Source organism: Semicossyphus pulcher, unplaced genomic scaffold (genome assembly GCF_022749685.1).
Source record: "Semicossyphus pulcher isolate SPU_LCO1_2020_fin unplaced genomic scaffold, fSemPul1.0.p SCAF_17, whole genome shotgun sequence".
Lineage (NCBI taxonomy): Eukaryota > Metazoa > Chordata > Actinopteri > Labriformes > Labridae > Semicossyphus > Semicossyphus pulcher.
In genome coordinates this window covers 13,516,222-13,533,733 of record NW_027211681.1, presented here as the reverse complement: position 1 = coordinate 13,533,733, position 17,512 = coordinate 13,516,222, and the positions used below count along the sequence as shown (strand labels likewise).

At 42.6% G+C, this 17,512-nt stretch overlaps 1 protein-coding gene across 1 annotated transcript; it reads left to right on the top strand.

The window, feature by feature from the left end:
* The first annotated feature begins 5,016 nt into the window (after window positions 1-5,016).
* LOC138595196 (protein NLRC3-like) lies at window positions 5,017-16,243 on the top strand. The gene is made up of 14 exons (XM_069666547.1): window positions 5,017-5,114; window positions 5,227-5,367; window positions 6,568-6,714; window positions 6,955-7,143; window positions 7,265-7,384; window positions 7,664-7,742; window positions 8,319-8,547; window positions 8,809-10,591; window positions 10,689-10,862; window positions 11,867-12,040; window positions 12,216-12,389; window positions 12,471-12,644; window positions 15,245-15,291; window positions 15,416-16,243. The coding sequence occupies exons 1-14, from the start codon at window positions 5,026-5,028 to the stop codon at window positions 15,985-15,987; spliced, it is 4,092 nt and encodes a 1,363-aa protein (XP_069522648.1). The 5' UTR covers window positions 5,017-5,025; the 3' UTR covers window positions 15,988-16,243.
* The last annotated feature ends 1,269 nt before the right edge of the window (window positions 16,244-17,512 follow it).

The window sequence follows — 17,512 nt, the reverse complement described above, 5'->3', positions numbered from 1 at the left end:
GTTTGGATTAAGGGGGTTTGGGAGCGTCATATTTCACTCTGTGATACCTGTGGAGTAGTTTAGCATAATTTACAGTAAAAAACTCCTCATGTTTCTTACACTGGTGCTCTGTGAAGGCACTCATACAGCCTACTCTCAGATTTGAAACTTCACCCACGTTTAGTTCAGTCTGATTGAGGATTTCTTTGCTGCGAACGGATCCAAGAAGCTGATTTTCTTCTATCAGAGTGTAAAACAGGTAACATTTTTACCTCAACAGGTTTTACAGATATGACTTCTCCTGACATGTTCATCATGTTTCTCTTCTCGCTCGGAGTCATCTTTATCCATCTCTCTCTCTGTTCTCTGTTTCTGTCTCTCCAGAATCCGCCCTCCAGTCTTTCTCCCTCCGTGGATGTAGCGACCTCTGCCGTGGCTCAAAGGAAACTCTTCCTCACTGCAGGCAGCTCTGAGGTGAGCCTGATGAGGAGAAACCTGAGAGTTTTCAACAGAGGAGATTCAACCCTCACTAAATGCTCTGTCATACCAAAGAGTCCAAAAAGAATCCAAACCAGGAACCACACGTTTTATTTTATTCACACAGCACACACACTCACACAGAGACACACCCAGCTGATTTCCTGTAAATGGAGGAGGGAGGAGCAACAAAATGTGACCATGTGATCCAGCCTCATGAGAACAGGTAGAACCTGTGGAACAGGTGTTTAGTCAGTCAGTTCAGCCTTTGTTTAGAGTCGAGAGTTCAGAGCAGGAGAGGAAATCTGAAGGCTGAAGGAGGGTGAGTGTTAATCCAACATTTTTATGATTTCACTTCTAAAGTCTCAGAGTCACTTTTCTCCCTGTGAACTGTAGAGGAGCTGAACTGAACAGTTGGATTAGTATGTTATTATAGTGTGTGTGTGTGTGTGTGTGTGTGTGTGTGTGTGTGTGTGTGTGTGTGTTCTTGGGTGTGACTAACAAACTTGTTTCTCTTGATTCTTGACAACACACACCTGCTGCCCCTCTCCTCTCTTCATACACACGGTGCTTCAGGCCCCTCCTTCTGTTTGTCTCTGCTGGTGACAGGAAGAAGTGAGGGGAGATAGTTAACTACTTAATCGATCTCTGATGTGTTTTATGGGTACACATTTAAAAAAGGTTGAAATATGTTAGAATTTACTTGTGCAGCCATAAATACAGCAGTGCAGCCGTCTGTGTGGGAAACACTGACGTGTAACATGAAGGCAAAGTTGGTCGTCCTTAATATATTTTTATTTAGTTATTATTTTTAAAAGTTTAACTGATAGTATAAAAGATTAAATGGTTAATTATTAACATCCTGAGTTTATATGTTACAGTTTCTATTAAAATATATTCACTAAGGCTGTAAAGTTTCTCTGATATGAATCAGTAACAACTTTTTAACGTTAAAGATGCGACTACATCGGTACGCAGAGCTCTGGGTGGGTTACAAGTTAAGAATAGCCGGCGATGGCCCCATTATAAAGTTATAAATCGTTTTACTGAAGAGCTGCTGCTGATCCTGCACACTGTGCTCAGCGTCTTTGATCTCACGAGACTCTGACGCTGACCTTTGACCTCTTATTAGAGTAGCGTTAGTGTTGGGATGTCTGTAAACACAGAGCGATTCACAGAGCTCCACATCTAAAATCCAGAATGACGTCATTTGGAAACTTTACAAAAGTCTGTCCGTTTGTTTTCTCTGTAGAAAAGAGATAAAGTTCAACAGCAGCCAGACAAACATGAACACACACCTGGTGAGACGGCAGGGTGACACCTGGCCGGGCAACGAGTCAACAGTCAACACAAAGACATGAATATTGAACACTGACCCAGCCACAGCTCCATGGGTGCCCGGTTATCTTTCAGAATGGGGAGCAAACTTGGACAGATACATCAGTGGCGGGAGGTGTGGGGTCCTTCCCCAGAATAAAAATTGTATTTTAAAACAAATTTCCTGCTTTTTTAACCGAGCAACTGAGATCATACTTCTTAAACTAAAATGGGCCTGAAGCCTCGACTACTTCACTTATCCTGCACTTACCAGCTTTCTGTCATATTTCCATTCCCTGCATCTCACTTGGCCCTGTCCCACTGGACTCTCCCTGCTCTGCTGTGCTGTCCTCCTCCTGAATGTAGTGACAGCAACAATGTTGATGAGCACAGAGATGCCTTGAAGATGAACTATCAAGGTGTTTTAATGCAGGTCTACCTGGAGCCAAAGATATCAGCATTTGAACATAAGCCAGAATTGGCAACACTACTTCTTTGTTTCACACACCACCACCAAGAGACGCAAAAACGCACGTCATGACGCCTGCTGACTCCCTCTACTGTTCTTCTGGGTCAGTGTTTCCCAAACCGCTCCTGGAGCAGCCTACCCCCTGACCAAAATGTTTTTCATCCCATCCAACCCTGCTCCACCTGAGAAACAGCCTTAGCTAACCTGGTGTGCTGAGCTCAGAGCTGCACTGATTTGAGAGCTGTGGTAAAGCAGGGCTGGATGGATAACATGCCGGACGAGAGTTGTTACCCCCTTATTCCATAACTTCACATCTTGTTCCCCAGTACCTACCCACATGTATTGGTACGTACTGTAAGCTACTGGTGCACCGTTAGTACGTAAGATTACAACATAACTCTGCAGTAATGATGCTGTAAGTTGTGGGCCGTAATCTAAAGTAAGTATCTGTGACCTATAAAGTAATATCGTTGCATGTATCAGTGCTTACACGTAGTTATGGTGGAACAAGAGAGTAACAGTTAGGAATGTTAGAGGCAAAGAGAAAAAGGTTATACTGTAAGTGTTTTGTCAGTACTGGGTACCTACAGTGTAATTTAAAGAGATGAGAAATTATTCATACTCATTATTCTATAAGTACTTGGTACTCACGGGTTACAATGTTACAATGGTACAATGTTTTTTTTTAATAATAATAATGATGATTAGCAACATCAACAAGATCAGTGTAGTCATAATCATCATCGTGAAAATCCTAGTCAGCAGTCAGACGAGAAGACGCTTTCTGTACTCCAACACAACAAACACAAAATGTTGTCAGACACTTATTATAACGATCTGAGCCTGTCAGTAGCTAAAACAAGCGCTTTAAGTGGCTGTGTGTTGGCGTATGCCTGGTGTCCCGTTTAGTTACATTGTATCTCATTTCACGGCTGCCGGCCGGTGCTCCCTCCCTGAATACTTGATCGATTCAATGTTGTTGTCTCCACTCGTCACTTACACACAAACACACGGGAAAGTAGGGTCTAGGTTGAAAAATCCCCAAGTTATCCTTTAAGGTCAGAGGTGTTCATAAAGAGCTGGGTCTCTGCGGACCGAATGGAGTTTGGTAGCTCGTTCCACCAGCGGGAGACTACTGAGGAGAAGAGTCTAGTTAGCGACTTAGGGCCCTGTTGTGGTGGGAGTACCAGGTGCCAATCATCTAGTCTTGGGTCTGTTATTATAACAGATGGGCAGAGGCCCTGTAATTTTTGACAGTGTTTACTGCGCTCCTTTATTTCCTGTCTATTACTGGGTAATTACAGAGTAAGAGTAAGGAGGATAAAACATAACATGATGTTAAAGGTACTTAAAGTGTAGGGACAATAATAAATAATTATGAATAAATAAAATAATAATATTGTTTGCAGTCTGCTGCCCTAATTTTATTGAGTAGATATAGGGTATCCTTTCTTACAGTGTAGTACTGACAGAATACTTACAGTATAACCTTTTTCTCTTTGCCTCTAACATTCCTAACTGTTTCTCTCTTGTTCCACCATACCTACATTTAAGCACTGATACATGGGACTGTATTACATTACAGGTCGTGGAAGCTTACGCGGTAAGTTGTGGGCCGTATTATGAAGCGTTACCCATTTTACTGACTGCTAGCAAAAAACGTTACATGTAACTGAACATGTAATATATGTATCAATAGATTAAAGTTCTTTAAACATTTTGATTATGACACTGCACAAATATATGAAATATTTTAGGCCCTTTCAGCTCTTGGCTCAGGTTGAAGAAATATGGTGGTCCTGGATAAAAATATGTAAAAGTTAACAGTGAGTTTAAACCTGACCATCTGACCTCTGACCTTTCAGCTAACTGTTTCATTTGAGATAGAAACATGTCTGGTTAAACACACAGGTAGTAGATGAATAACTTCAGTCTGTTATCAAACGGTCAGTCAACAGGCTCTTAGCTGAGTTTGTAAAGATCTTACAAAAATGTTTTTATCAAAGTTTAGAAAAAATGTTCATTTAATAACTCCACCACACCTACTTTATCTTTGTTTAGTTATTTTGTGTTGAGTTAAAGCTGACAGAAAATGATTTTGATGATGGGACAGTTTGTTTTTATGACCGTGTTTCTTTTTTATATAAAATCTCCAGATGTGTTTTGTTCCTTTTAGAACAAATGAGACAAGAGAAAGATGTAATTAAGTATGAACTGCAGTGAAATCAGATATTATCCTGTGTCCCTCTGAGTTTATTCATTCATGTCCTGACTGGACTGTCCTGGACTCTGGTTGTAGGTTACACTGATTTAATGTCATGTTCATGTTTCTAGACTTTGACTGTGAAGTTATTGGAGTGTGACAGCGTCCTCAGATTGTTGAAGAAGAACTTATGAAAAATGATCAGCAGCAGTTTCTCTCTTTGTGTTTCCTCTACAGGTGAAGGTAGAACGTGGATCTTAAGTCACCTGGTGAGTATTTTCTTTCTCCTGCCACATGTTAAACTGGAAGATTTTGCATGTCCTCACTTTGAACAGAAGTGAACTATAAATGAATCCATATGAGCTCTCTAGTGGACAAAAAGTACAGCTGTATAAAAAGGAATATATTCTTCTACATTTATCCACAGTGGAAATCTTTGAATCATTTCTTCCTTTGGTGCCATCTGGTGGTAGAATCAGGAATGACACTGTGGTAGAGAGCAGTGTGTGTCTCTGTGATGTAAAGCTGGTTGTAATGAATGAGCATGTTGTTGTGTTTGTGTGAAGGTGGGGGCTCTGCTATGAGTAAGTGTGAGGACAGAGAGGAGGGAGCCCCTCCCTCTAAAACCACTCTGTGTGGGGAACATGACAGCCAGACCAAAGCTCAGAGGTGAGATGAGGATCTCTAACTGTCCATGACTCTTCTCCATGTCAGAGCTCAGCACTCAAATCACTCCACCATCATTATTCACACTCACAGCTCTGTGTGTGTTGTGTTGAAGGCCAGAGCAGCAGCTCAGACCGGACTCTGCTGGACCTGGACCTGGACCTGAACATGGACCGAGCCAGTTGTCTGTCAAGAAACTCCGGTTGATGTTTGAATCTTGTGACTTTAAAGATGGACAACAGTCTGCTAATAAACTGTAAGAATCTAAGAGGTTTGATATCATTGTCACTGTCATCAAACTCTCTTAACCCTTGGATGCGTGACCTACCAATACCTACACTCTTCCACGAGTGGGGTCAAAAATGACCCCAATTAGAATAAATGCGTTTTTGCAACAATACTTAAGACATTTCTTTAATTTTGATTAAAGATGATGACTTTCATTATATTTTGGTCAACAAAAGAGTGATTTCATTTTTGACATGTTCATTTATCACTTTTTATCACAAAACAATCAATCAATCAGGTATCAAAAAATGTCAAAATCCATTGTTTGTGTGTCTGTCTGTCCGTTTGACTATGGAGGACGAACAGAGAACATTCAGTCAGTCCGGGGACCATAACACTGTCCACGCATATGTACACACACAAACATCTTCTCTCTTCTCACTGTATGCAGCTGTCACAAACTACTTGCTTCTGGCTGTGACCATTGCACACAGGGGTACTGCATTTGCACAACAAATGCAGTAATGTTAGCTACCTTACTAAACTAGCTAACATTAAAGTACTAACATCACTTTGTAGTTAGCTAACTAGTGCCTACTTTGTAGTTAGCTAACACTAGTGTGATAGTGTTATACTCTATCACAGAAAAGTCATGGATGTGGAAAATAAGTTCATAAATGAAGATAATATTTACATGTATGTTGCTGTGTTTAAATGACCTCCTGGGTGGTGAGACTGCTGACATCAGATGTGTAAGTGGGACAGTAAATGTATACTGACAGTCAGAGTTGATAAGAATCAAAGGTTCCTAGGAGATGCCATAGGAAATGCGTGGGGTCATTTTTGACCCCCCTTATGGAATTGTGGGGTAGTGATACAAAAACTGCAATTTCTTAAAATTAATGATTTTTTTTTTTTTTAAATGCAAATGGCCTCATGTCACAAACATGTTTTATGAGGAAAACCTGGAAATATAAAAACTTTTAATTTCAAAGATTTTGAAGAATAACAACCCATGGGGGTCATTGTTGACCCTGGGGGTTAATATGAGACTTATTTTATACAAAAGTTAAAAGGGTCACTCTGAAGGACTTTTGTACCTCCTGTTTCTGTGTGAAGATATGAATCCATCATGTAAAAAATTACTGTAAATAACAAACACATACTTTGCTCAAATCACTCCCCCATCATTATTCACACTCACAGCTCTGTGTGTGTTGTGTTGAAGGCCAGAGCAGCAGCTCAGACCAGACTCTGCTGGACCTGGACCTGGACCTGAACCTGGACCTGGACCGAGCAAGTTGTCTGTCAAGAAACTCCTGTTGATGTTTGATTCTCTTGACTTTAAAGATGGACAACAGTCTGCTAATAAACTGTAAGAATCTAAGAGGTTTGATATCATTGTCACTGTCATCAAACTCTCTTAATATGAGACTTATTTTGTACAAAAGTTAAAAGTGTCACTCTGAAGGACTTTTCGACTTCCTGTTTCTTTGTGAAGATATGAATTTATCATGGAAAAATTTACCGTAAATAACAAACACATACTTTGCTCAAATCACTCCACCATCATTATTCACACTCACAGCTCTGTGTGTGTTGTGTTGTGTTGAAGGCCAAAGCAGCAGCTCAGACCAGACTCTGCTGGACCTGGACCTGGACCTGGACCTGGACCTGGACCTGGACCTGGACCTGAACCTGAACCTGAACCTGGACCTGAGCCCAGCTGTGTGTCCTTCAAGAGTGACCGGTCTATGGATCCAATTATTGTTTTCAAAGATGGACAGCACTCTGAGGATCCAAAGTAATCATTTATCTTACACTTTTTTGTGATCAGTATTTAAACTTTCATAATTTTCAGCAGCAATAATTCTGGAAGATTTTCAGTGTTTATGAACGTTCATCAGAGCTTGTGATTCTTTCAGTATCGAACATGAGAGATCAGATTCTCCTGGACCTGAGCCCAGCTGTGTGTCCTTCAAGAGTGACCGGTCTAAGGGTCGACTTATTAATTTCAAAGATGTAAATAACTCTGATTGTCAAAGGTAAGAATTTAAAACAGAACATGTTTCTGTTGTTCTGTATTAAAACCTTTAAAATCCAACATGTCAGCAGTGTTTTATGTCTGAACCTGAACATTTATCAGTGTTTGTGTTTCTATCAGGATCCAACAGCAGGAAACTATTTTACACATCAATAACTGTACTGAGCATGTGTCCTGTGTTTGTAGGAGGATCTAACAGGATCCACTTGATAGAATCTATCACATGTAACACTGTGTCTTTATATTATATACAATATATTATATTATATTTGTTCCACAGAGTTCAGCAGCAGAGATCAGAGGTTCCCATTGGTCAGTCTGCCCAGCAGCATCAAACACAGCTGGACTCCATATTTATGGTGTGTAAATGAACAAACACAGCTACTACTGAGAATCAAAGTTTACTTCAAATGACATTTTTATGTTACTGAATTGTTTCCTGATTACACTGCAAACATCATCTCTGTCTGAATTATGTTCACAGTCAGTGTTTTATTGACTGAATGAAGCGTTACATTGCTGAGCAGCACAGAGTCAGAGGTCAGAGGTCGTGGTGGATGGCGGTCTCACACAGACTTTGGCAGCAGAGAGCAGAGTTCACAGACTGAGTCCAGTTTGTGTTTGAAACAACAGAAACACTTTGGTTCATGTTAATGACAGTTTGTGGTTTCAGCTTCATTCTAATAAACACATCGTGTCCAAAGTCACTGCAGATCTTTTCTGTGTGAAACCAGACCAGGATATTTCTCCAACATGAATCTCATTTTATATCAACTTCATTTCTAGGAGACAGGACCATCCACAGACTAAATACTGAACTACCATTGTGATCCAGTCTCCATGCTGCAGTCTGCAGACCAGCAGGCTTTCTGTCTGTCACTGATGATCTGATGTTGACTTCTACAAGTCAAAGTTCACTTCTTGTTCTGTTCCAGCTGCTGGAGGAGAACATTGTCAGTTTTGTGAAGAACGAGCTGAAGAAGATCAAGAGGGTTCTGAGTCCAGATTACCCAGAATGCTTAGAGAGTCAGAGGGAGGATGAGGAGGTGTTGGACAGCGAGGAGGAAGAGCAGAGGAGGAGCAGCAGAGAGGCATTTGTGAAGATCACACTGCACTTCCTGAGGAGAATGAAGCAGGAGGAGCTGGCTGACTGTCTGCAGAGCAGTAAGAGGATTTAACACATTTAACATGATGGAAAGAGGAAATGGAGGCAACATGGGAGAGGGTCACATTTAAAACTCTGCTGTTAATATGATGCACACATTTAATCAGATCTATGAACTGTGAGAAACAGTTCACACCTGATGTGCTGAAGAGATTTCAGAGAGGAGGGAAATAAACACCACCCTGATGTGTTTAAGTTTAAAATCATCAGATTGATTATAGCTTCAACTTATTGATCACATTTCTTGTTTGTTCTTTCAGGAACTGTTATTCCAGCTTGTCAGCCTAAACTAAAGTCTAACCTGAAGGAGAAGTTCCAGTGTGTGTTTGAGGGGATTGCTAAAGCAGGAAACCCAACCCTTCTGAATCAGATCTACACAGAGCTCTACATCACAGAGGGAGGGACTGGAGAGGTCAATGATGAACATGAGGTCAGACAGATTGAATCAGCATCCAGGAAACCACACAGACCAGAAACAACCATCAGACAAGAAGACATCTTTAAAGCCTCACCTGGAAGAGATGGACCAATCAGAACAGTGATGACAAAGGGAGTGGCTGGCATTGGGAAAACTGTCTTAACACAGAAGTTCACTCTGGACTGGGCTGAAGACAAAGCCAACCAGGGCATACAGTTCACATTTCCATTCACCTTCAGAGAGCTGAATGTGCTGAAAGAGAAGAAGTTCAGCTTGGTGGAACTTGTTCATCACTTCTTCACTGAAACCAAAGAAGCAGGAATCTGCAGGTTTGAAGAGTTCCAGGTTGTGTTCATCTTTGACGGTCTGGATGAGTGTCGACTTCCTCTGGACTTCCACAACAATGAGATCCTGACTGATGTTACAGAGTCCAGCTCAGTGGATGTGCTGCTGACAAACCTCATCAGAAAGAACCTGCTTCCCTCTGCTCGCCTCTGGATAACCACACGACCTGCAGCAGCCAATCAGATCCCTCCTGAGTGTGTCGACATGGTGACAGAGGTCAGAGGGTTCACTGACCCACAGAAGGAGAAGTACTTCAGGAAGAGATTCAGAGATGAGGAGCAGGCCAGCAGAATCATCTCCCACATCAAGACATCCCGAAGCCTCCACATCATGTGCCACATCCCAGTCTTCTGCTGGATCACTGCGACAGTTCTGGAGGATGTGTTGAAGACCAGAGGGGGAGGAGAGCTGCCCAAGACCCTGACTGAGATGTACATCCACTTCCTGGTGGTTCAGTCCAAACTGAAGAACATCAAGTATGATGGAGGAGCTGAGACAGATCAACACTGGAGTCCAGAGAGCAGGAAGATGATTGAGTCTCTGGGAAAACTGGCTTTTGAGCAGCTGCAGAAAGGAAACCTGATCTTCTATGAGTCAGACCTGACAGAGTGTGGCATCGATATCAGAGCAGCCTCAGTGTACTCAGGAGTGTTCACACAGATCTTTAAAGAGGAGAGAGGACTGTACCAGGACAAGGTGTTCTGCTTCGTCCATCTGAGTGTTCAGGAGTTTCTGGCTGCTCTTCATGTCCATCTGACGTTCATCAACTCTGGTGTCAATCTGATGTCAGAAGAACAAACAATTCATCAGGACTCTGCAGAGACACACTTCTACCAGAGTGCTGTGGATAAGGCCTTACAGAGTCCAAACGGACACCTGGACTTGTTCCTCCGCTTCCTCCTGGGTCTTTCACTGCAGACCAATCAGACTCTCATGAGAGGTCTGCTGACACAGACAGGAAGTATCTCACAGACCAATCAAACAGCAGTCCAGTACATCAAGACAAAGATCAGTGAGAGTCTCTCTCCAGAGAAAAGCATCAATCTGTTCCACTGTCTGAATGAACTGAATGATCGTTCTCTAGTGGAGCAGATCCAACAGTCCCTGAGATCAGGATGTCTCTCCACAGATAAACGGTCTCCTGCTAAGTGGTCAGCTCTGGTCTTCATCTTACTGTCATCAGAAAAAGATCTGGACGTGTTTGACCTGAAGAAATATTTTGCTTCAGAGGAGGCTCTTCTGAGGCTGCTGCCAGTGGTCAAGGCCTCCAACAAAGCTCTGTGGGTACACACCTAACTTTACAAGTTTAAACAAGCTTTTCTTTTTTCTGAAAAAACAAACATTGTTTGTGATTGCTCTCTGTTGATTCTTCTTCAGGCTGAGTGGCTGTAATCTGTCAGAGAGAAGCTGTGAAGCTCTGTCCTCAGTCCTTAGCTCCCAGTCCTCTAGTCTGAGAGAGCTGGACCTGAGTAACAACAACCTGCAGGATTCAGGAGTGAAGCTGCTGTCTGCTGGACTGCAGAGTGAACATTGTCTGCTGGAAACTCTCAGGTCAGTATGAGGCTGATTGTGAAGTCTCACTCTGTCTGAGATATTTTCCTCAAGTAATTGTTTTTATTAAAACAGAAAGCTCTACATGATTCCACGGTAGAGCTTGCACAGAAAAGACGATTTGTCGACACGTCGACGTCACTCCCACAAGTCAATGTCTAACGGGTGACGTCGACGAGTCGTTAATCACATGATTTCACACAGGGTTATTTTTCCCCCCACTCATTTCTGCCAAATAAAGCGCACACTACAGCCAATAGAAGAAGAAGAACACACATTACTACGCGTGAGACCAACAAAAACATGGTCTAAAGTCTGAAGCCTATGGTGCAGTCTGTTTTTGCTATTTAGAGGGCGCATTATGGACATACATCGTAGATTTCACAACAGGAGTCTCTGCTTGTTACACACATGGGGATGCACAGCAGCGCTTCAACTCATGAGGAAAAAGCAGTGTGTTTGCAGATACAGTGAAAAAAGGGACAGACTGCAAGCTTTTGTTTACGTCTCCTTAAATCATGATACTGCTTTCTAGTTGTTACCGATCTGCTGAGAAGTGCAGGAAGACGTGGACAAGCTCACCGCTGCCTCCACACACACCTGCCTCACCTCATTGTGACGCATGCTCTATCTAATGCACGCGAAACAGACACATTCACACACACGGAACTATGAGGTAAATATATAACCATACTCAAACATAACTATCTGTGGCACCAACAATCGTGCCCACAGATATTAATACACTGTCCAGAGTCAATTACGGACGCAGGAGACAACACAGCCATGTGATCCAGCAGAAACAACAAGTAAATAACATTTAAAGCCGACTTTTCATTGATGGTCAGCACACAGAACTTTAATAAACATCAGATCCTGTCTGTCTGGAGATTTGAATCATTAATGCTGTGCCTTGTGTGCGCAAATGCACACAGCATAAATGTACGTCTCTTTTTATTTTTGCTTGTTATGTGATGACATCATCAACGACGTGTCAACGTCAGGCTGAGTGGCTGTAATCTGTCAGAGAGAAGCTGTGAAGCTCTGTCCTCAGTCCTTAGCTCCCAGTCCTCTAGTCTGAGAGAGCTGGACCTGAGTAACAACAACCTGCAGGATTCAGGAGTGAAGCTGCTGTCTGCTGGACTGCAGAGTCAACATTGTACACTGGAAACTCTCAGGTCAGTATGAGGCTGATTGTAAAGTCTCACTCTGTCTGAGACATTTTCCTTAAGTAATGTTAGTGACATGGAAACTGAAAGCTCCTCGTGATTCTACCATCATTTAGGTCACCAGTAAACATAAGTAAGTAAGTAAGGGGACAAATTCAGTCACTAATCACTAATTCTTCTTCAGGCTGAGTGGCTGTAATCTGTCAGAGAGAAGCTGTGAAGCTCTGTCCTCAGTCCTTAGCTCCCAGTCATCTAGTCTGAGAGAGCTGGACCTGAGTAACAACAACCTGCAGGATTCAGGAGTGAAGCTGCTGTCTGCTGGACTGCAGGGTGAACATTGTACACTGCAAACTCTCAGGTCAGTATGAGGCTGATTGAACAACAGTTGATATATTTTTCTTTCAAAATCAGTACGATTTCTTTATGGTTTTATTTCCAGTCTGTCAGGATGTCTGATCACAGAGGAAGGCTGTGCGTCTCTGGCCTCAGCTCTGAGCTCCAACCCGTCCCATCTGAGAGAGCTTGACCTGAGCTACAATCATCCAGGAGAACAAGGCGTGAAGCTGCTGTCTGCTGGACTGGAGGATCCACACTGGAGACTTGACATGCTCAGGTATGGACAGACAACAAGAGATCAGACACTGCAGGTGCCTCTAATTAAAATAGATACTGTATATATATATATATACATATATATATATATCCTTCTGCTCAGTGTATTGCAAGTCCCACACCTCAAAAGGTTTAAAATCAATTTTTCTGATAGACAATATTATTAAAGATTGAGCTTTCTACAACGTGTGAGGATATGATGATATTGTGGAGGCTTAGACCCCAGTAGGTGCGTTGGGGGGGATTCTCCCTCAGGAATTTTGTTGATAAAAAACTCTATTTTGATGCGATGGTATGCACTCTTTATTGGCACATAAAGTAATCATTGAAAACTGTAAAATGTTTACCTCCACTGCTATCGTTAAACATTTATTGACTGGAAAAAAGTGAAATTAATTTGTTACCTTTAGTTTATTGTGATATTAAAAAGTTATTTATTTGTTCATAGACACTCACTGCACATTTTTAGACAGAGTTTATGGATTGTACTGACTCCACTACTACTACCACTCATCATCTGCTACTCTTTCTCCCTCTCTCTTGCTGTCTGTTTGCATCACATAAAATGCTGCGGGATTAGACGACTAGTGCAAGCTAATTAAACCACAAAATGTTCAATACATGTACATCAAAGGATAAATCAACTTCTTACCCTACCGTCTATTATAAGATCGAGTTGTAACTTATGTAGGGAGATGAGCAGTGAGTGGTTGAGCAAGTAAGACAGAGAGAGAGAGAGAGAGAGAGCAGCAGAGTGACACCTGTTACAACGTCAACTACTGGATGCTCCTCCGCTGTTTTATGAACAAAACTTTGTCAGTTCAGGCAAACTGTCCTTGAACTGGGCATCTTCCTTCTTTCTTCTTCTCTTTTCTGCTCCACGTTGAAAACGCTTCATCTTAACACTCATTTGATTTGGTGCAAGTGCTGCAGCATTTTCTCCAGGATGTTTTTCAGCAGCGGGGGTAGAGGGATTTTTTGGACCTGGGTGGTGCGCACATGCCGCCGGATGCAGGTGTTCAGAGTGAATGACAAAATGACTTGACAACAATATGTAAACACACATCTGTATTTAAGTTTATACAGAAGGCACTTTAAAGCCTCGGGGGCAAAGTATTTGTTCACCAATCACACCTCATTATACCATAGGTTATAAGGCCTGCTCCTGCATATATGTAAAAGAATTCAAAGGAAAAGCAGTAAAACTTTAATTTGGGGAAGCTGGAACCACAGAATGTTTTTATATGAAAAATTCCTTCATGACTTAAACAGAACATCATTTTCTATACTTTTCATATAGCCTATGTTTTGTTTGTAGTCTAAATATCTAGAGGCAGGAGAGCCTGTCAGAGTGGAGAGAGTCAGGGCCCGGAGAGCATGGAAGAGACTCCACATCAGGCGGGTATCTTTCCACTTCCTTCATCAGCTGCTCCACGTACATTGCAGTGTTTTCAAAACGACGGAAAAGGGAACAGGGCGACAAGTCGAGTCACGAGTCCTGAAAATTAGGACTGGAGTCGAACTCGAGACCGAGTCCTGGACTCGAGTACTACAACACTGAGACAGATTTATTTGATCAATTATAGATTAGCATTCGTTTGGAGGGAGTGAGGGACAAGAAAGGAAAACATTTTAATTATCATTAAAAAGTTCACGAGGCCCTTTGGGTCTGACGAGGCCCATGGCAATTGCATACCTAACCCTTCAGGTAAAACCTCGTATGCTGATGACAGTGCACCGACCCATCACACGAACACAATCACAGTCTCCTTAGAAAGAAGAGGTACAGAGGCTGTTGTACAGAGAGTAACCTGGCACTTAATACCATAAGAACAAAAAACAAAAGAACTGATCATTCGCTTCAGGAGGAAGCAGGACGAACACGTACCACTGCACATTAATGGAGAGACGGTGGAGAGAGTTTCCAGTTCAGGTTCCTGGACGCCCACATCTCACAAGATCTCACATGGTCTATCAACAAACACTCTCTGGTTAAAAAGGCACAACAGCGGCTCTACTTCCTGAGAACACTCAAGAAGGTCAACCTGTCACAACAGCTGCTGGTGTCCTTCTACCACGGCTCCATTGAGAGCATACTGACACATGGGATCCTGGTGTGGTACGACAGCAGCTCTGTGGCTGACAGGAAGGCCCTGCAGAAGATCATCAACACAGCACAGAAAATCACAAACACACGTTTGTCTGCCCTGGATGACATCTACACCTCTCGTTGTCTACAGACGTCCTACATCCTGAAAGACCCGTCTCACCAAGCCCATCTCCTGACCCCCTGCCCTCAGGGAAGAGCTGCAGATCAATCAAAGCACGCACCAACAGACTCATTATCAGTTTTTACCCCAAAGCCATCACCACACTGAACACAGCACTAAAGCCATCATAGACAAACCATTGTTCAACACTGTGGGTGTCTTCTTCTTCTTCTCTCAGATAAAGTGACAGACTGATGCAGACAGTTGACACAGATGAGTTTCAGCCTGTTTCTCTGTCACAGTGACAAACTGAGGAACACTGCTTCATGTTGAACAGCAGTTAGGACTCATGTTGGATAGAAAATCATTGTGACTGTGTTTCTTCCTCCAGGGTGGACCATGGTGGAGAGCAGAGGTTAAAGCCTGGTGTGAAGAAGTGTAAGTGTGGAATCAGTTTGACTCATGATGACCAAACAGCAGACTGTCAGTTAACAAAGAATAAACCCTTCAGGTGTGTCTGATGATAAACTGCTGCTGTGTTGTGTCTTTTTCTCTCCATCAGATTTCTGTGAACTCACTCTGGACTCAAACACAGCACACAGAGAGCTCCAACTGTCTGACAACAACAGGAAGGTCACATGTGTGGAAAAAGATCAGTCATATCCTGATCATCCAGACAGATTTGACTACTGGCCTCAGCTGCTGTGTAGTAATGGTCTGACTGGTTGCTGTTACTGGGAGGTCGAGTGGAGAGGACATGTTTATATATCAGTGAGTTACAGAGGAATCAGAAGGAAAGGAAACAGTCATGACTGTATGTTTGGGCTGAATGATCAGTCCTGGAGTCTGAGATGCTCTGATCGTAGTTACTCTGTCTGGCACAATAACAGAAGAACAGACCTCCCTCTCTCCTCCTCCTCCTCTGTCTCTCATAGAGTAGCAGTGTATGTGGACTGTCCTGCTGGCACTCTGTCCTTCTACAGAGTCTCCTCTGACACACTGATCCACCTCCACACCTTCAACAACACATTCACTGAACCTCTTTATCCTGGGTTCATGTCCTGGTATCATGGTTCCTCAGTGTGTCTGTGTTCCCTGCAGGAGGGAGAGTCTCCTTTCAATCCTGTGGTCTAAATGTTGCTGGACGAGGCTTCACTTTGGTTCATATTTGGCTGATTGTGTTTTTAATGTCACAAATGTTTTCCACTGAACAATCCTGACACAAAGAGGAAGTAACTCTAATGAACTACCAAAATAAAAGCTCAGCAAACTTCCTGAGATTTACACATTTGTCTCTAAATGAAGATGTCCACCCTTACTATTAAACACAATGACCTTATTTACAGCATTTCATAAACATGTGTTTACAGATACATTAAACTTGCATTACAGCGTGAAAAATATTTGCTTTAAATGAACACTGTTTCTCCTAGGACAGACTGGTTTAAGGGTTGTACCAACTCAGTGGATTATCGGTCAGAACAGATGAGCAAAGGCAGGGAGTTCCAGTCTGATTATTTATTGTTTAATTGGTTTTCTGATGAAAGAAAGGAGTAACACAGGACATTTTACTAGACATTATAGTACCTAAACCATAATTATTATTATAACATAAAAGTATTTTATCTTCATGATCAAATCTAGCAATAAATGATTAATTACTAACACAGGAACTAAATAAACATCACAAATAAAGCATAAACTGCTTAGGATACTTCAAACACATTTTAAGGAAACTTACTTATCAAATACACAGTTCAAACCTGAGGTGAGGGGGCATCCACATGCAGCCAGCCAGTTCCATTGTTCCCAAAGAGCTTGTCACAGGTGAGCTGGCTTCCTTTATTAGTTTTGAAGCTCCGCCCATTCAGGAAGGGGAGAGGCAGGTAAAGGAGAGTCAGAGGAGAAGGAGGGTATTTTTCACGTGAGGGCTGCTTCCCAAGGCTGGTTCCCATGTCTCTTAAATTGCATCCATGCTTCCTTCACTTGCGTCTTTCACTTGCGTCTTAGTCCCTCCCACCAGAGATGCATGGAGAGACGCGAGGAAACCAAGAGAGGAGAGAGGAAATGAGGGAAGGTTTTTTAAGAGACATGGAGATGTCCTTTCTGATGAAGCGGCACGTGCTGCGGCGTCCGTTTGTGATGATCGCGTCAGCTGATCACTGCTGGATCAGCTGTCAGTCTGCTTTAACAGCTTGTAACGTTGTTGGGAGTAGGTAGAGAGAGCTGGCAGCGGGGCTAGTTAGCCGGTGCTCCGGAATAGCCAGTAGCCTAAAGACTCGACAGACGAGAGAATGGAGATTTCCACAGTTCCACTTTATTTTGAAAAACTAAACATCGACCATACAATGCCAGGTCTCAACGGCGTTATATTCTATAATCAAACATGAGTAGAACATGAACGGCATAACCTGAACCAACTTGTTACTGAAGAGAGTGGACGTCGGTCGAAGTCATATATCAGGACTGACCACAACTTAACTCTAGCAACTCACAGCAAAACAGGAGGGAGACACCCCCCTGTGGTACTTCTTGGTACTACAGCAACATCACAACTCTGACTGTTACATATTTCCCCCTGGTCATAAGAGGGCTGTCCCCAGCCGTACACAGCCAAAGAAGCAACCAACCTGCACTTAACACATCGCTATACATAGAT